A 16,116-nucleotide genomic window follows, 5' to 3' on the forward strand; every position below is an offset into this window, starting at 1 on the left:
AAAAAGTCATATTTTCTTAGAATAATCTTAAATTAATACTTTTTCTCAAAAAATTTAAGTTATATACACCGATATATATAAAAAAAGTTACATAATCAATATTACTAACTAGGAGTAATAATTATTAAATAAATTATATTTTAGGTAACCTGATCGTATAACTCTTCAACTTTTATTATGCAAGCTCAATTTTCTAAAAACTTCAAACAAACCTCACCTAAATTTGTTTTAAAATAATATTATTTGTAATTATATTTTATGAGATATAAAAATTATTTTCACTCAGCGCATAAAATTTTAATAAGCAAACTCAAGTTTCGAGAAACTTTAACCAAAAACCCCACCTAAATTTTCTTTAATAAATGAGCACTTGAGCAATAGCCAATAAAGAAAAAAAAATTGAAAATATAAACAGAAAAAGAAAAATAGAAAGTCCGTAGTTTTGATATTTACAACCTAACAGAAATCCATTTATCTATATACCTGGCTGGCGCAGCTTTACACTATAAATATCAACACATAAACACCTTCTCAAAAACATATCTTCACACTTCTTCAGTGTAACCACAAAGCACACTTCCCACGAATCTCATTTTCTCTCTCTATTATTTTTTCTTCATTTCTCACCGGAGCTCCGGTAGTCCGCCGTCGGTCGGAGTTATGGGAGCGCCAATTTTATCAGATCTCGGAACGGAGATTTTGATTCCGGTATGTGCCGTCGTCGGCATCGCTTTCTCGCTTTTTCAATGGTTTCTCGTCTCTAAAGTGACGCTCAGTATTGATAAGTCCTCCGCCGCCGCCGACGATAAGAATGGTTACGCTGCTGAATCGCTCATTGAAGAAGAAGAAGGCATTAATGACCATAGCGTTGTTCAGAAATGCGCCGAAATTCAAAACGCCATTTCTGAAGGTAAAAAAAAGTTACCGCAGTAAATATACGTCACGTTTGCTTTTGCTGTTGTTTGAATTTTGGATTGAAGTTAATACATTGACTATTACTATATCATTTTTACACTATTCATGAATTTTAATTTGTGTTAGCAAGTTATCCTTTTTTGTGAGATTACTAATTACTTTAAGAAATTTATCTGTAATTACTTAATACAATAGAACTCGTAGTATAATTGTTTAACTCATTTATGTGGTTTTTGTACATTTTGCCTTTAATTTGATCTGCCTTCTTTTTTTTGCTGAGTAGCTGATAAACCTTGATTTGTGCACTTAATTTATACAGATACATTTTGTGGAATGGTTTTTCTTAATTATATTGACGGTGAATATGAGTAAAATGATAAGAACTGTTTCCTCGCTTACTGCGAGGTTAATTTGGAGTAATTTCTTTGTAATTATGTTAATTCAATTGTTTGATTTTGTTTGTTTTGGTAGTTCCAGATGTGATATGCTGATTAATGCTGTAAATTAGTTTCTTTTTTGCTGGTGGATAAAGATCTAGCTTCTTTGTTCATTCCGTGTTGTTCTCGTTATCAAATTGGATTTAAGTTATTTAAGTTATATATACTGATAGTATAAAAATTTCTTTTAATATATTATTAGTAATTTAATATGTGATAACAAATTAATATTATTTTTATTAGGTTATCACTTAATTTTTGTTACATAGATTCATGTAATAACCTTATTTTTTACTGCATAGAAGTTTTTTTATATACTTTACTAGTGATAGCCAATTAGTTATCATAATTACTAGGTTACCTTTAATTTTTATCATATAGATTTACGCGTAATTATCTTATACGTAAATTGTGTTGTCTAAATAATATTACCTGCATAAAATATGTCTTCACTATTCGTATAGATTCACATATAATCAGCTTATATATAATTTAATTGTGTAATATTTTTTATATTGTGTATTCTTTTTCACTATCAGTTTAACCTATGATACTAAGGTAGTTATCATTTTTACTAGATTATCAATTAATTCTTATCATATAAATTCTCAGTGTAATTATTTTATGTTGTAATTTGATTGTGTAAATATTTTTTTACCCTAGGGCTTTTTTTTTATATACTTTACTAGTGATAGCCAGTTAGTTATCATAATTACTAGGTTACCTTTGATTTTTATCATATAGATTTACGTGTAATTATCTTATACGTAAATTGTGTTGTCTAACAATTTTACCTGCATAAAATATGTTTTCACTATTAGTGATTTTATTTAGTGATTGGAAGTTAATTATCATTTTACTAGGTTATAATTAATTCTTATCGTATAGATTCACATATAATCAACTTATATATAATTTAATTGTGTAATATTTTATATTGTATATTCTTTTTCACTATCAGTTTAACCTATGATTGTAAGGTAGTTATCGTTTTTACTAAATTATCAATTAATTCTTATCATATAAATTCTCAGTGTAATTATTTTATGTTGTAATTTAATTGTGTAAATATTTTTTACACCATACGTGCATAGGGCTTCAACTCTATTAAATTATGTAATTCCTTCTTGCTTTTGTCACACGTTTTCTAGACTTGGACTTTACTTTTGGTCTTTAATTATAGTGGAACTTTCTTTGGTTGTTGTGATTATGAAGGGTATAATTAATTGCAAATTAGATACTATCTCAAGCAACCTTTCATACCTAAAATAAAATAAGAAATTCCTAGTTGCTGTTAAACACTTGCCTGTCGGTGTTGTTCTGACACTAGTAGATCTAACATGCCGTGTTGGCTTGGTAATTTGCTATCATCACCATCACGTGTCAGTTGTTTAATATAGATGGCCACCTTAGTGGCAAGGCTGCTGATTTTGAGATACTTAATGCTTAAGGTCTTTTTGCTATTTATAAATTAAGATACACAAATTTAATTTTTTTTACCAGTATCTTATGGATATAAGTATTATATCTGAGCATTTTCTTTAATAATTTCATTAGAAAAAGGTTGATTTTAGGTTTAGAGGGATCAAATTGCCCTGATTTCCACAAGGTTAGTTTTGTACTTACATTGAGTATCCTGGCTGGCTGTTTCAGAATATTAAATTATAAGAAAAGAAATTAGAGGACTTTTATTTCTCAAGTTATGGGATCTGAACATTTTGCACTCTGCCAATGAGATTGCGTTTCTGCGGATAAGCCATTATGGCTTTTCTCATGAACAAAAAAAGGAAAAACAGAAAAAAAGGAATACAAAAAGAGTGATTTTGGTCTCAGTATACATGGTTGATTTACTTTAAAATGGATGCCCAAAAAAAAAAAAATATAAAATGTTGACAAGACAGTGTTCAGTGTAAGATTGAACAGTTAAATTTTGGCAGTGAGATCTTGAGTATACCAACTGGCCTTATGATGGATGTCGAATGATTGAAAAGGCTTTTCTTTTATCCTGTTGTATGAATTGCTAGATTTGTTTAAAGTTCAATTGATAAATGGCTTTCTGGTCAACTTCTATACTGCAAATACCTTTAGTTTCTCTTGGTGATAATTTATTTGGAACATTGCAATGTTATTCTTTGGTAAAGAAGATTTTGTGTTGTTGCTGCATAATCAGTGTCTCATAGAGAACTTAAAAAAACTCTTACCTGATTGTTAACTTTTATAGTGTAACCTCCCTGATAATAGCTTCGAATCTAATGATGCCACAGGTGCAACATCATTCCTTTTTACTGAGTACCAGTATGTTGGTGTTTTCATGGTTGCTTTTGCAATTTTAATCTTCCTTTTCCTCGGGTCTGTTGAGGGTTTCAGCACAAAGAACCAACCCTGTACATATGACACCACCAAAACTTGCAAGCCCGCTCTTGCCACTGCTGTCTTCAGCACCGTATCTTTCTTGCTTGGTGCTGTTACATCTGTGGTGTCCGGGTTTCTTGGAATGAAAATTGCTACATATGCAAATGCCAGAACTACCTTGGAGGCTAGAAAAGGTGTTGGGAAGGCTTTTATTGTTGCATTCCGATCTGGTGCTGTGATGGGTTTCCTTCTTGCTGCAAACGGTCTTCTGGTTTTGTACATAACCATCCTTCTATTTAAGTTGTACTATGGTGATGACTGGGAAGGTCTTTTTGAGGCTATAACAGGTTATGGGCTTGGTGGATCTTCAATGGCCCTCTTTGGTAGAGTTGCTGGAGGTATTTATACCAAAGCAGCAGATGTTGGAGCTGATCTTGTGGGCAAGGTGGAAAGGAACATCCCTGAAGATGATCCTAGAAACCCAGCGGTATGGTTATTTATCAATTAGTTTTATTAATCCACTTAAAAACTTATTTTTTAGTCAGCCTTATTAAAAAAGCTGCTTTTCTAGTTAGCTCTGAAGTGTAAATGGTCTCTCAGGTTATTGCTGACAATGTCGGTGACAATGTCGGAGATATTGCTGGTATGGGATCAGATCTGTTTGGGTCTTATGCAGAGTCATCCTGTGCAGCTCTTGTTGTTGCTTCAATCTCCTCCTTCGGTGTCAACCATGAGTTCACTGCTATGCTATATCCCCTTCTCGTCAGCTCTGTTGGTATCCTCGTTTGTTTGCTTACCACCTTATTCGCAACTGATTTCTTTGAAGTCAAGGCTGTTAAGGAAATCGAGCCAGCATTGAAGCAGCAACTCGTTATCTCAACTGCTCTCATGACAGTTGGAATTGCTGTTGTTACTTGGATTGCCCTTCCATCGACCTTCACAATATTCAATTTCGGGGCTCAGAAAGAAGTAAAAAGCTGGTAAGTCTAAAATCCGCTGTTACTTTTATAACTTGGTGTAGTGACACCCCTGCATTGTCTCATTGTCTGTATATTGGTTCATATTATTTGGGATTGGTTGTGAAAAACTGGAAGTTGTAAGCATGAAATGAGTATGAAGATAGAAGAATCCCCTGCAGAAGATTTGACAAAACCTTTTTCCGTTTGAATGGATGAAAAAGCTGCTTTTTGACCTTCCTTTCCCTGTCTCTTAAAATATTTAAGTCTGAGGCGCACAGGTAGCTGAATCTGATTTAAACTTGCAGGCAGTTGTTCTTGTGTGTCGGAGTTGGTTTGTGGGCTGGACTTATTATTGGGTTCGTCACCGAGTACTATACCAGCAATGCTTACAGGTGGGTACCTGGTTTTTGTAGTCAATTTCTTAGCTTCATTGGCTCTTGTATGTCAGAAATTTTAAGCTGTCTTTTTCCCTTTCCAGCCCTGTGCAAGATGTTGCTGATTCATGTCGGACTGGTGCTGCAACAAATGTTATTTTTGGCCTTGCCTTGGGTTATAAATCAGTGATCATCCCCATATTTGCCATAGCAGTCAGTATATTTGTTAGCTTCAGCTTTGCTGCAATGTATGGCATTGCAGTTGCTGCCCTAGGAATGCTGAGCACTATAGCCACTGGTTTGGCAATTGATGCATATGGTCCCATCAGTGATAATGCAGGAGGCATTGCTGAGATGGCTGGAATGAGCCACAGAATCAGAGAGAGAACTGATGCACTTGATGCTGCAGGAAACACCACTGCAGCTATTGGAAAGGTAAAATGAATTTGCTTATACGTACACGCTAAGCATCGTCCGGGGTTTAGTTTGAAGTTGCTACATTATCTTGTGATGACTTGTGATTTTAACTTATTGTACCTGTAATGATGACAGGGATTTGCCATTGGTTCTGCTGCTCTTGTGTCTCTGGCCCTCTTTGGGGCATTTGTCAGCCGAGCAGCAATTTCCACTGTAGATGTCTTGACACCTAAAGTATTTATTGGTTTGCTAGTCGGTGCCATGCTTCCTTATTGGTTCTCAGCCATGACAATGAAGAGTGTTGGAAGCGCTGCTCTTAAGATGGTTGAGGAAGTGCGCAGGCAATTCAACACCATTCCTGGTCTCATGGAAGGAACTGCCAAGCCTGACTACGCCACCTGTGTCAAGATCTCTACAGATGCATCGATCAAGGAGATGATTGCACCTGGTGCTCTTGTCATGCTCACTCCATTGATTGTTGGAATCTTGTTTGGCGTCGAAACACTTTCTGGTGTGCTTGCAGGATCTCTCGTCTCCGGTGTACAGGTAAACATATCACATATTGATGATGTGTTTTAAAATACTTCAAATGGTCTAAATCTCTAATCCTGGATCAACTTTGTTCTTGTAGATTGCCATCTCTGCTTCTAATACAGGTGGTGCCTGGGATAATGCTAAGAAGTACATTGAGGTAAATATTTTAGTTGGAACTTTCATTTGGACCAAGCTATAGAAACTATATTTCAACACTAATTATTTGTGTTGGTCTTTGAACGATAGGCCGGAGCCTCAGAACATGCAAGAACCCTTGGCCCCAAGGGATCTGATGCACACAAGGCTGCTGTGATTGGTGACACTGTTGGTGACCCTCTCAAGGACACGTCTGGACCATCATTGAACATTCTTATCAAGCTGATGGCTGTCGAATCCCTCGTGTTCGCTCCCTTCTTCGCCACTCACGGTGGTCTTCTCTTCAAGCTATTTTAAAACGAATGCCACTCCTAGGTCACATGACTGTCTCACGAAATCTATCGCTCCCTTTCTCTTCGTTTAACTACCTTTCCAGCATTTTTCGTGTTTTTAGTCGCTAGAATGTGGGCTGTGGAAGGAGAGATATTCACGACAATGAGTGTTGATGGTAAGGGTGAAATGTTTTTGCAGAATTCAGAAGAACATCAATATTCTTTCCTAGAGTTATTTGTATCAGTTTCTTAAATACCTTCTCGTCCTTGCCCGTTTCGGGTGTTAATTTTTGAATTTTTCTTATGCTTTGTGTTCGTTTCTCCAAAATCTACAATATAACATGAGGTAGATATTACTTCCAAATTTACATTAAAGATTTTAAACAGATTTACAGTTTGGCTTCTAACTTCGAAAGAGACAGCGAGTTGAATCAATTAAGTTTTTTCTTTTACAACATAAACGGAACTCTATTTGTTTAATCAATTCTATTTGATGATGTTCTCTATGTTAATTTATTTATTTTTTAATCAAAAAAAGAAAGTCTTTTCGGAAAAGCAAAGATTGAAAGCAGCTTATCAAATAGTAGCAGTCCACTCTCGTAACTCGAATCCTCTATTCTCATATATATATTCTCATATATATATATATATATATATATATATATATATATATAAAAGAAGAAGAGGAGGCGTCTGAAGTTGTATAAATTAGGGTATAAGTTAAATAATTTTAAAAATATGGATATAGATTAAATGGGGGCGACCAAATATATATATATATATAAATTTAGCACTGGGGTATGAGTTTTGCATTAAGTACGTTGTATTATGCTGAATATAAGAACAAAGGGTCCAGGATCAGATACCAGTAACAGGTAAAAATTGCACGGGGCGCTCTATTTGGTCGCCCCCATTTAACCTATACCCATTTTTTAAATTTTTTTTAATTTGTACCCACTTTTTAAACAACTTCAGCCCCCTTTCTCTTCCTCTTTCTCCTCCTTCGTTTTCTTCTTCTTCTTCTTCTTCTTCTTTCTTCTGCTGTTGTTGGTGCTGCTATGAAACTTCAGTTCATGGGATGATTGCCATAAGTATGTTTATCAGATTATTTAAAAATAAATTATAAATAATTACGTAAGCTAGTAGACAATAATTTGTGAATATTTTACGTACGGGAAGTTTAAGGTAACACTTAGTGATTCTTTTCATGATAATTCTGTTCTTTTCACGTTTATTTGTTTTCAAAATTTTATGATTTAGATACTGTTGGCAATCTGATTATTTTATAGTAGTCTGATTATAACAAAACTAATGAATTCAGGACAAAAAAACTTCAGCTTATTTAGGGTGTGTTTGGTATAACGAAAAATGTTTTCGGTAAAATATGTTTTCCAAGAAAATATTTTCTTGGAAAACAAGTAGTAATCTTATTCATTTTCCGGTGTTTGGTACGCAAATTAAGGAAAATGACTTCTCAAGAGTATTCATAAATAATTTAGATATAATAAACATGAAGTCATAAACTTTCAAACCAACAACCTTCCGAACTCACATTTTTCATAAACTTTCTGTCACGACCCAAACCCGCACTAGTCGTGATGGCGCCTCTCGTGAAGACAAGGCCAGCCAACTAACCCAATTCGTCTCTTTCAAAATTATTTAACATAAATGAATAGCAAACACGACTTAATGACATTAAGTAACGATATTTACAACCCAACACAGCCCGTCCGGGGTGTCACAAGTCACGAGCATCTAGAAGGATTTTGGTACAACTACAAAGCCTGTAATACATAGAAATAATTCTGGAAATAAAAAGGAAGAAATTCGGTGCCGCGAACGCTGGCGGTCACCTTGCTCAGCTACGATAGTAAATCCTCAACCAGCTCAAACCCGCTACGGGGTAAACCAATACCTGCATCTGCACGCGAGGTGCAGGGAGTAAAGTGAGTACTCCAACTCAGTGAGTAATAAAGGTAAATAATAACTGAGCAGCAAGAAACCACGTAAAGCAAGCCATAATGCTATATAGAACAGTGTAACCCTTTGAGAAAACAGTGAAACCGTATAATCTTTAGAAATATCTGGGCTCAATTTAAAAACCTCTTTCGAAAATATCTTTTTCCAACAGTTAAGCAAATGAATGCGAAACAGATAGATGCAAGACAGCACATAAGTCAGCCCCTCGGGCACAACACTCCATTAACCCATAACACCAGGGTATCAGGTAAACAGTGCAAGAAATAGCATGGAAGCCAATGAAATGCGAGTGCTGGAATGTCATGACAAATAATACAAATAGGAACCAATGCATGAGTGCAATGCAATGCATATGACGGTACACTTCGGTACCCACTGCAGCGTGCTGCCCGAGCCATCCATATATTTAACGTCGACGGCGCTCACTGGGGGTGTGTACGGACTCCGGAGGGGCTCCTACAGCCCAAGCGCAAATAATCAAGCCATCTCGTGGCACCAACCAGGCCCTCGGCCTCAATATCAATACAATACCGCTTCGGCGCGCAACCCGATCCATGCTCAGTCCAGAAATGCACATAAGCCACTTGGGCAATATTAAAATAATAGTTCTCAGCTCAAAACGTCAATAAAATATTGCTTAAGTTTTTCAAATCTTAGAAAAATGGGTGAGTTTGCAAAACAGTATTAATACCCTGGACCGAGATCAAGTAATATGCAAAGTAATGCGAAAGCAGTGATATCAATCCCTGAAGGATTCACATAGTTGACACGAAGCCCAAACATGGCAATCAGCCCACATTATGATGATAACAAGTAGTTTCAGTCGAATAAGTAGTAATTTCATCAATCAGGACGGACCAAGTCACAATCCCCAACGGTGCTCTACCCCATGATCGCTATTCGGCGTGCAAGTCACCTCAATACAGCACTATGATTTGCAAATCCGGGGTTTCAAACCCTCAGACTATCATTTACAATCATTACTCACCTCAAACCGGTGAAATCTCTAGCTCGCGACGCCTTTGCCCCTCAAATCGGCCTCCACGCGCGTCGAATCTAATCAAAATCAGAGCGAATACATCACAATATGCTAAGGGAACAATACCCAATCGAAAACAATTGAAAAATAGCGAAAATCTCGAAATTAGCAAAACCCGAACCCTGGGCCCACTTCTCGAAAAATCAGGAAATTCACATCAATGGATTCCTCATCTCGCCACGAGTCTATACATATCAAATTTACCAAAATTCGAGCTCAAATGCTCCCTCAAATCCCAAATTTAAATCTCAAAATCTCAAGCCCTAGTTCATCAATTTTAGGCTTAATTCCACGAATTTCTAGGTTAATTTCACATAATAATTACGTTTTTAACTCATAAAACTTACCTCCAGTCAATTTCAGTCGAAACCCTCTTCAATTGCTCCCAAATAACTCTCAAGATGTTCCACAATGGAGGAAAAATACCCTTAGCTCGCGGATGAAATGTTATCTTAAAACCTTCTCTGTCCAGCACTTTTTGCTTATGCGGTCCCGTCCCCGCTTATGCGGGACCGCTTCTGCGACATTTATATCGCTTCTGCGGTTCTCCACTTAAAGGCCTCGACCGCTCCTGCGGCCCATAAATCGCACCAGCGGGACCGCTTCTGCGGCCCAAACATCTGCTTTTGCGGAAAACCCAATTCGAGTCCAAAACCGCTTCTGCGGTTCCCCAATCGCATAAGCGATACCGCTTCTGCGGTCCATATTCCGCAGAAGCGAAAACATACCAGAAGCGGCAGACTTAGCAACATGAAAAATCCCAAAACTCTCCGTTTAACCATCCGAACTCATCCCGAGGCCCCCGGAACCTCAACCAAAAATACGAATACGTCCTAAAACATTATTCAAACTTGTTCCAATCATAAAAATACCACGATTAACACTAAAACCATCAAATTACATCAAATTCAAGCCTAAGTTCTTCAAAAACTTTCGAAACACGCATTCGATAAAAAACCCAACCAAACGACGTCCGAATGACCTGAAATTTTGCACACATATCCAAAATCACCTAACGTAGCTACAACAACTCTCGGAATTCCATTCCGACCCTCGGATCAAAATCTCACCTATCAACCGGGTTTCGCCAAAATACTAACTTCGCCAATTCAAGCCAAATTCTACACCGGACCTCCAAAATCAATTCCGATCACGCTCCTAAGTCACAAATCATCCCCCGAAGCTAACCGAATCACCGAAAATCACATCCGAGCCCTCTAACTCATAAGTCAACGTCCGGTTGACTTTTTCAACTTAATCCTTCTTAAAAGAGACTAAGTGTCTCATTTCCTACCAAAACCAATCCAAATCAACTGTAACCCACCAAATACAGATAATGAAGCATGAAATGGGGGAAACGGAGTGGTAACTCATGAGACGACGGGTCGGGTCGTCACACTTTCGAACCGCTAAACTTTCAAAACCGCGGAATTTCTAACTTGTAAACTTTATAATTTCTAAACTCGTAAACTTCCAAACACATAAACCTCCGAACTCTTAACTTTGGAACTTGTAAAATTTTGAACCTTTAAATAAAAAACTAAAACTGAAAAATATATTAAAATATATTTTTTTTGGGGGGAGGGGTGGGGGGTTGGAGGGGCAGGGACGTAGGGGGGGGGGGGGAGTGCAGAAAAACGGAAAAAACAGAATTTTAAATTACAAAAAAAAGTAATTTTTTTTTGTGGGGGGTGGGGGGTGGGGGGTTGGTGGGTGGTGTAGAAAACGAAAAATAGTAATTTAAAATTGCAATAAAAAATAATATTTTTTGGCTGGAGGGGTGGGGGTGGTGGGGTTGTAGGGTGGGTGGTAACGGAAAAACTGAAATTTGAAGAAAAAAAAATACCTTTTTTGGAGATAGGGGTTGGGTTGGGTTGGTGAGAGTAGGGAAGGTTGAGAAGGAGTTTTGGAAAATATTTTCCCTTCTCTTGATAAGGAAAACATTTTCCTCCAATCGGAGGAAAATGAGTTCATTAGGAAAATATTTTCCAAAACATTTAAGCCAACCACACATGGGAAAATTGGAAAATATTTTACGGAAAATGTTTTCCTTCGTACCAACCACACCCTTAGTGCTGAAGTTTTTACAAATGAACTAAATAACTTCAGCATCTTCTGCTTTAGTGTTTGAACAAGCTTTATGACAAAACTAATGAATGAATCTAGGACAAAAAAACTTCAGCTTATTTAGTGCTGAAGTTTTTACAGATGAACTAAATAACTTCAGCATCTTCTGCTGAAGTTTTTGAAAAAGCTTAATGACAAAACTAATGAATCGAGGACAAAAAAACTTCAGATTATTTAGTGCAATTACAAATAAAACTTCAGCAAATAGAGAATAAAACTTCAGCTACTATGCTTAAGTTTAGCAATTACTAACAAAAACTTCAGCAAATAGAGAACAAAATTTCAACTACTATGCTTAAGTTCAGCAATTAATTACAAACAAAAACTTCAGCAAATAGAGAACAAAACTTCAGCTACTATGCTGAAGTTCAGCAATTACAAACAAAAACTTCAGCACACTTGCTACTTCAGGCCCGTCTACTAGAATGCTGAAGTTTTGCGTGATTGCCTTTGCTACTTCAGCCCCTTATGCTGAAGTTACGCGAAAAAGTAGGTACGCTTGCAATTTTTTTTGCAAAGCGGGCACAAGTTAAAACGTGACCCAAAAAACGGGTATAGATGTAAACTCCCCCAGTAACAGGGTTACATGGACTGGTTATCGTGGTGAGATTAACTTTTTTGGATGCATCTTATTTCACCGTCTTCAATTTTATAGCGAGAAATTATTGGCTGCCTTGGACCGGAGTCCCTTACACTAGTGATTTTTATATTTATAAGCAAGAATTTTTTCTTGATCTTTTATCTAATTTGGTTGTCTTCTTCAGCTAATTCCAAGTCTGAAGTTCTTCAGCGGGTCTGAAGTTTGCATTACAAACTGAAGAACTTCAGACTAATTTGTTTGAAGTTTACACTATGAACTGAAGTTTTTCAGATTGTCTTTGCAAGCCAGGCGAAACTTCAGGCTAAAATATCTGAAGTTTTGGTTTGATAAGGTCACACTTGAGGCAAAAAATTCTGAAGTTCAAACTTCAGACATAATTTTTTGCTACTTCAGGCCCGTATATCTGAAGTTATCCAAAAAATGGGTAGACTTGCAATTTTTTGTGCAAAGCGGGTATATGTTTAATAGTGACCCCAATACTGGGCATAGATGCAAATGCCACAAAATTTATACACTTTTTTGGCTATTGAATGTAAATAGTTTTTGGTGCGGCTAAAAGTGAAAAAAATTGGAACAAGAGAAGGAATCAGCCCATATAATAACTCCATTTTCAGATCTGACCTCCTTTTGGTCCAGTCCAACAACTTTACATTATCTCTAAAATGGAAAATGCTTATCCCTCCTACAACTCAAGTATAAAATTTCATATTATGCTTTATCGTTTCAAACTTGAAATGTTACATTTCCAATTAGATCTTTTTAGCATTTCAAGCCAAAATTCTAGAGAAGTTTTTCATTCTTATACAATAATCTATTTAGTGCTACGTTTTATGTTTTAGATATAAAGTAAGTAAATACTAAAACAAAATATGAAAGAAATAATTTTAAAAGTTAGTCTCATGTATAACACATTGTTCTTGATTGTAAATTCTTGAGACTCGTTAAATAAAGTTATATAGATGCTAGTTTTTTTAATTAAGTCAAACATTGAATATCGGAAAATAGAACATGAGGGAGAGACTATGTGCAAAAGGTCCTGTCGTGACCCACAATTCTCACCATCGAAACCGCGATGACGCCTAACATCGCACTCGCTAGGCAAACCAACGTTAGAGTTTTATCCACCTTATTCCTTTACATTTCATAGATTAAAATTTAACACACTAAATCAAGTAGAAATAAATGCGAAAATACGAAAATAACCTTTTGTTTTATTCACAATACCATAACTATTACTACTAACCAGAGTCTGGTGTCACAATCCACGAACACACTATGGTTTACTACAAATATTGGTCTGAACGAAATTACATATGTTTGAAACGAAGGAAAAACAGAAATATAGAAAAGTAAAAGGGGACGCCAGGGCCTGTGGACGCCAACAGGACTACCTTGCGTCTCCTAGATGAAATGCCTCCAACCTCTCGATCAGCCACTACCAGCTCCAAAATCTCCACTACCGACCCCATATACTGGTAAGTGCCGAGCCTAACCTCGACGGGGTAGTGACGAGGCTACGGCGGGGCAATTACAATATAACCTGCATATAGTATATAATAAAGCGAAAAAGAAGTACGCGCAAAATGAAACAATAACTTGCAGCAAAAATGGATACGTATTTCAAATATCTTATTAGCACCAAATTGCATGAAATTTTCAAGAAAGCTTCAAAACTTTTATGTTCTCAACCAAAGGCCCGAATCACTTCAAATCAGTTCCGTTTCTCACCAAATTTCACAGATAAGGTATAAATATCATAACGGACATGTACCGGATTGCGGAACCATAATACGGGCCCGGTATCAACAAGATCAAATATCAACCAAATTCTTAAAACCATTATAATTTCAGCCTTATAATTTTCATCAAAAATTTATTTCTCGGGCTAGGGACCTCGGAATTCGATTCTGGGCATACGCCCAGGTCTTATATTTTACTACGGACCCACTTGGACCGTCAGAACACGGGTCCGGTACCCAAAATGCTGACCGAAGTCAACAAAAATTAACTTTTTAGGCCAAAAATTATTATTTCATCAATTTTTCACATAAAAGCTTTCCGGATACACGCTCGGACTGTGCACGCAAATCAAGGAGGAATAAAATAAGGTTTTGAAAACCTCGTAACACGGAATCGAGTTGTAAAATATAAGATGACCCTTTGGATCATCACAGGTCCTAATCAACATCTTAGTTGATTATTTGTGCTTTAAGGTTTTCTAATCAGTAACTATAGATCTAACATTAAATAATCCATTTGCTATTGCTAATCAGTCACTTGTAACCACTTGCTAATTAATTGCTATTATGTGACAATTACCAATAATATTAACAAGGGATATGTCAAAACTTTGGATCTCTGAGGTGTGATCTCCATTGGAGAGAAGAATCAAGCTGAAGCTACTATCAATTAGCTGAAGAGAACATTTTAGAATCTGAGAGAGAATGTGGGAAATGTAAAAGTGATTTAGTTCACTGCAGTTTATGCATTATGTACATGTGTAAGAAGAAATATACCTAACTTGACAACTGGCAACAACTCAATAACAGCTAACTAACTTCAGCCTAACTAACTAACTATTACTAACAGACTAATAGCATGTATATAAATATATTATTGCTTAGTCAATCTTAATACCCCTCTCTCAAGTTGGTGGGGAAGAATTCATTGCCAACTTGCCACGGATGCCGGCATGTTTAATGCCTGTTAAAGACTTAGTTAGGATATCAACCAACTGATCATTTGTTGAAATGTGATGAAGAGTAATCAGACCATCTTGCAGCTTATTCTCACGAAATGACAATCGACTTCTATGTGCTTTGTACGCTCATGAAACACAGGGTTCCTTGTCATGTGTACAACAACTTGACTGTCACAGGAAACATGAATAGGTTTCTGGCATGCATCAGTTAATTCTTCCAACAGTCTCCTTATCCATATCAACTCACCAACTACCTTTTGAATTGATTTGTATTCAGCTTCTGCCGACGATAAAGAAATTATGTCCTGCTTCTTGGATTTCCAACTGATGGGACTCTCTCCAAGCAGAACTACATAGCCACTCACAGACCTTCTAGAATCAGGGCAGACAACCCAATCTGAGTCGCAATAAGCTTTTAAGGTACAGTCAGGTCTATTGGACAACAAAATATCAAGTGTGGGATTAACATTCAAATATCTAAGAACAAGTATTGTAGCTTTAAGATGTGGTTCTCTAGGCGATTGCATGAATTGACTCAGATGTTTCATACTATATGTTATGTCAAGTCTTGTGTTTATGAGGAAGTTGAGCTTCCCCACAAGTTTCCTATAATATGTGGGATCTGTCAGTAAGGATCCTTCAGTTGCCTTCAACTTAATTGTGCAATCAAGTGGAGAAGAGACTGTAGTGCACCCCAGACAATCATACTCCTTTAACAGATCTATAGCAAATTTTCTTTGTGAAATGAGCACTCCATCATCTTTATAGAACACTTCTAGGCCCAAGAAATAATGCAGCTTGCCCGGATATTTGATCTTGAACTTGTTGTGTAGGAACTTCTTCAAAGCATTGATCTCCTCCAAGTCTGTCCCCGTGAGGATTACATCATCCACATACACAGCCACAAATGGAGTTGAGGAGCCATTCTTCTTATAGAAAAATGAGTAGTCACTAACAAAATGCACATATCCTTTTGAGCACAAAGATTCTGTTAATTTATCATACCATTGCCTGCTGGCTTGTTTTAGTCCATATAAGGACTTCTTCAATTTGCATATAAAACCTGGTGTGTCAACCTGTAAACCTTGTGGAACTTCCATGTACACCTCCTCATGCAAATCCCCATGTAGAAAAGCATTGTTCACATCTAATTGGAAGAGATCCCAACCTTTCATCACTGCTATACTTATTAGTGTTCTGACAGTTATCATCTTGACAACAGGGGAGAAGGTTTCTGTGTAATCAATCCCTA

At 36.6% G+C, this 16,116-nt stretch overlaps 2 protein-coding genes across 2 annotated transcripts; one reads left to right on the forward strand and one right to left on the reverse strand.

Moving 5' to 3' along the window:
• Nucleotides 520–6,722, forward strand: LOC109234434 (pyrophosphate-energized vacuolar membrane proton pump-like). Its single transcript, XM_019400421.1, has 8 exons — nt 520–910; nt 3,617–4,191; nt 4,305–4,684; nt 4,969–5,055; nt 5,142–5,472; nt 5,590–6,000; nt 6,086–6,145; nt 6,235–6,722. Exons 1-8 carry the CDS (start codon nt 661–663, stop codon nt 6,439–6,441), a joined length of 2,301 nt encoding a protein of 766 aa, XP_019255966.1. The 5' UTR covers nt 520–660; the 3' UTR covers nt 6,442–6,722.
• LOC109234851 (uncharacterized mitochondrial protein AtMg00810-like) lies at nt 14,930–16,039 on the reverse strand. Its single transcript, XM_019400898.1, has one exon. The coding sequence runs from the start codon at nt 16,037–16,039 to the stop codon at nt 14,930–14,932; it is 1,110 nt and encodes a 369-aa protein (XP_019256443.1).

The sequence above is a fragment of the Nicotiana attenuata genome, chromosome 11 (assembly GCF_001879085.1).
Source record: "Nicotiana attenuata strain UT chromosome 11, NIATTr2, whole genome shotgun sequence".
NCBI lineage: Eukaryota > Viridiplantae > Streptophyta > Magnoliopsida > Solanales > Solanaceae > Nicotiana > Nicotiana attenuata.

What these genes read in the sequence shown, in the direction of transcription:
- LOC109234434 (XM_019400421.1), top strand. Translation starts at nt 661, where the DNA reads ATGGGAGCGCCAATTTTATCAGATCTCGGAACGGAGATTTTGATTCCG. An exon ending in TATACCAGCAATGCTTACAG is followed by an intron (nt 5,056 to 5,141) that starts GTGGGTACCTGG and finishes TTCCCTTTCCAG; the next exon opens with CCCTGTGCAAGATGTTGCTG. An exon ending in CTCTCGTCTCCGGTGTACAG is followed by an intron (nt 6,001 to 6,085) that starts GTAAACATATCA and finishes TTGTTCTTGTAG; the next exon opens with ATTGCCATCTCTGCTTCTAA.
- LOC109234851 (XM_019400898.1), bottom strand. Translation starts at nt 16,039, where the DNA reads ATGAAAGGTTGGGATCTCTTCCAATTAGATGTGAACAATGCTTTTCTA.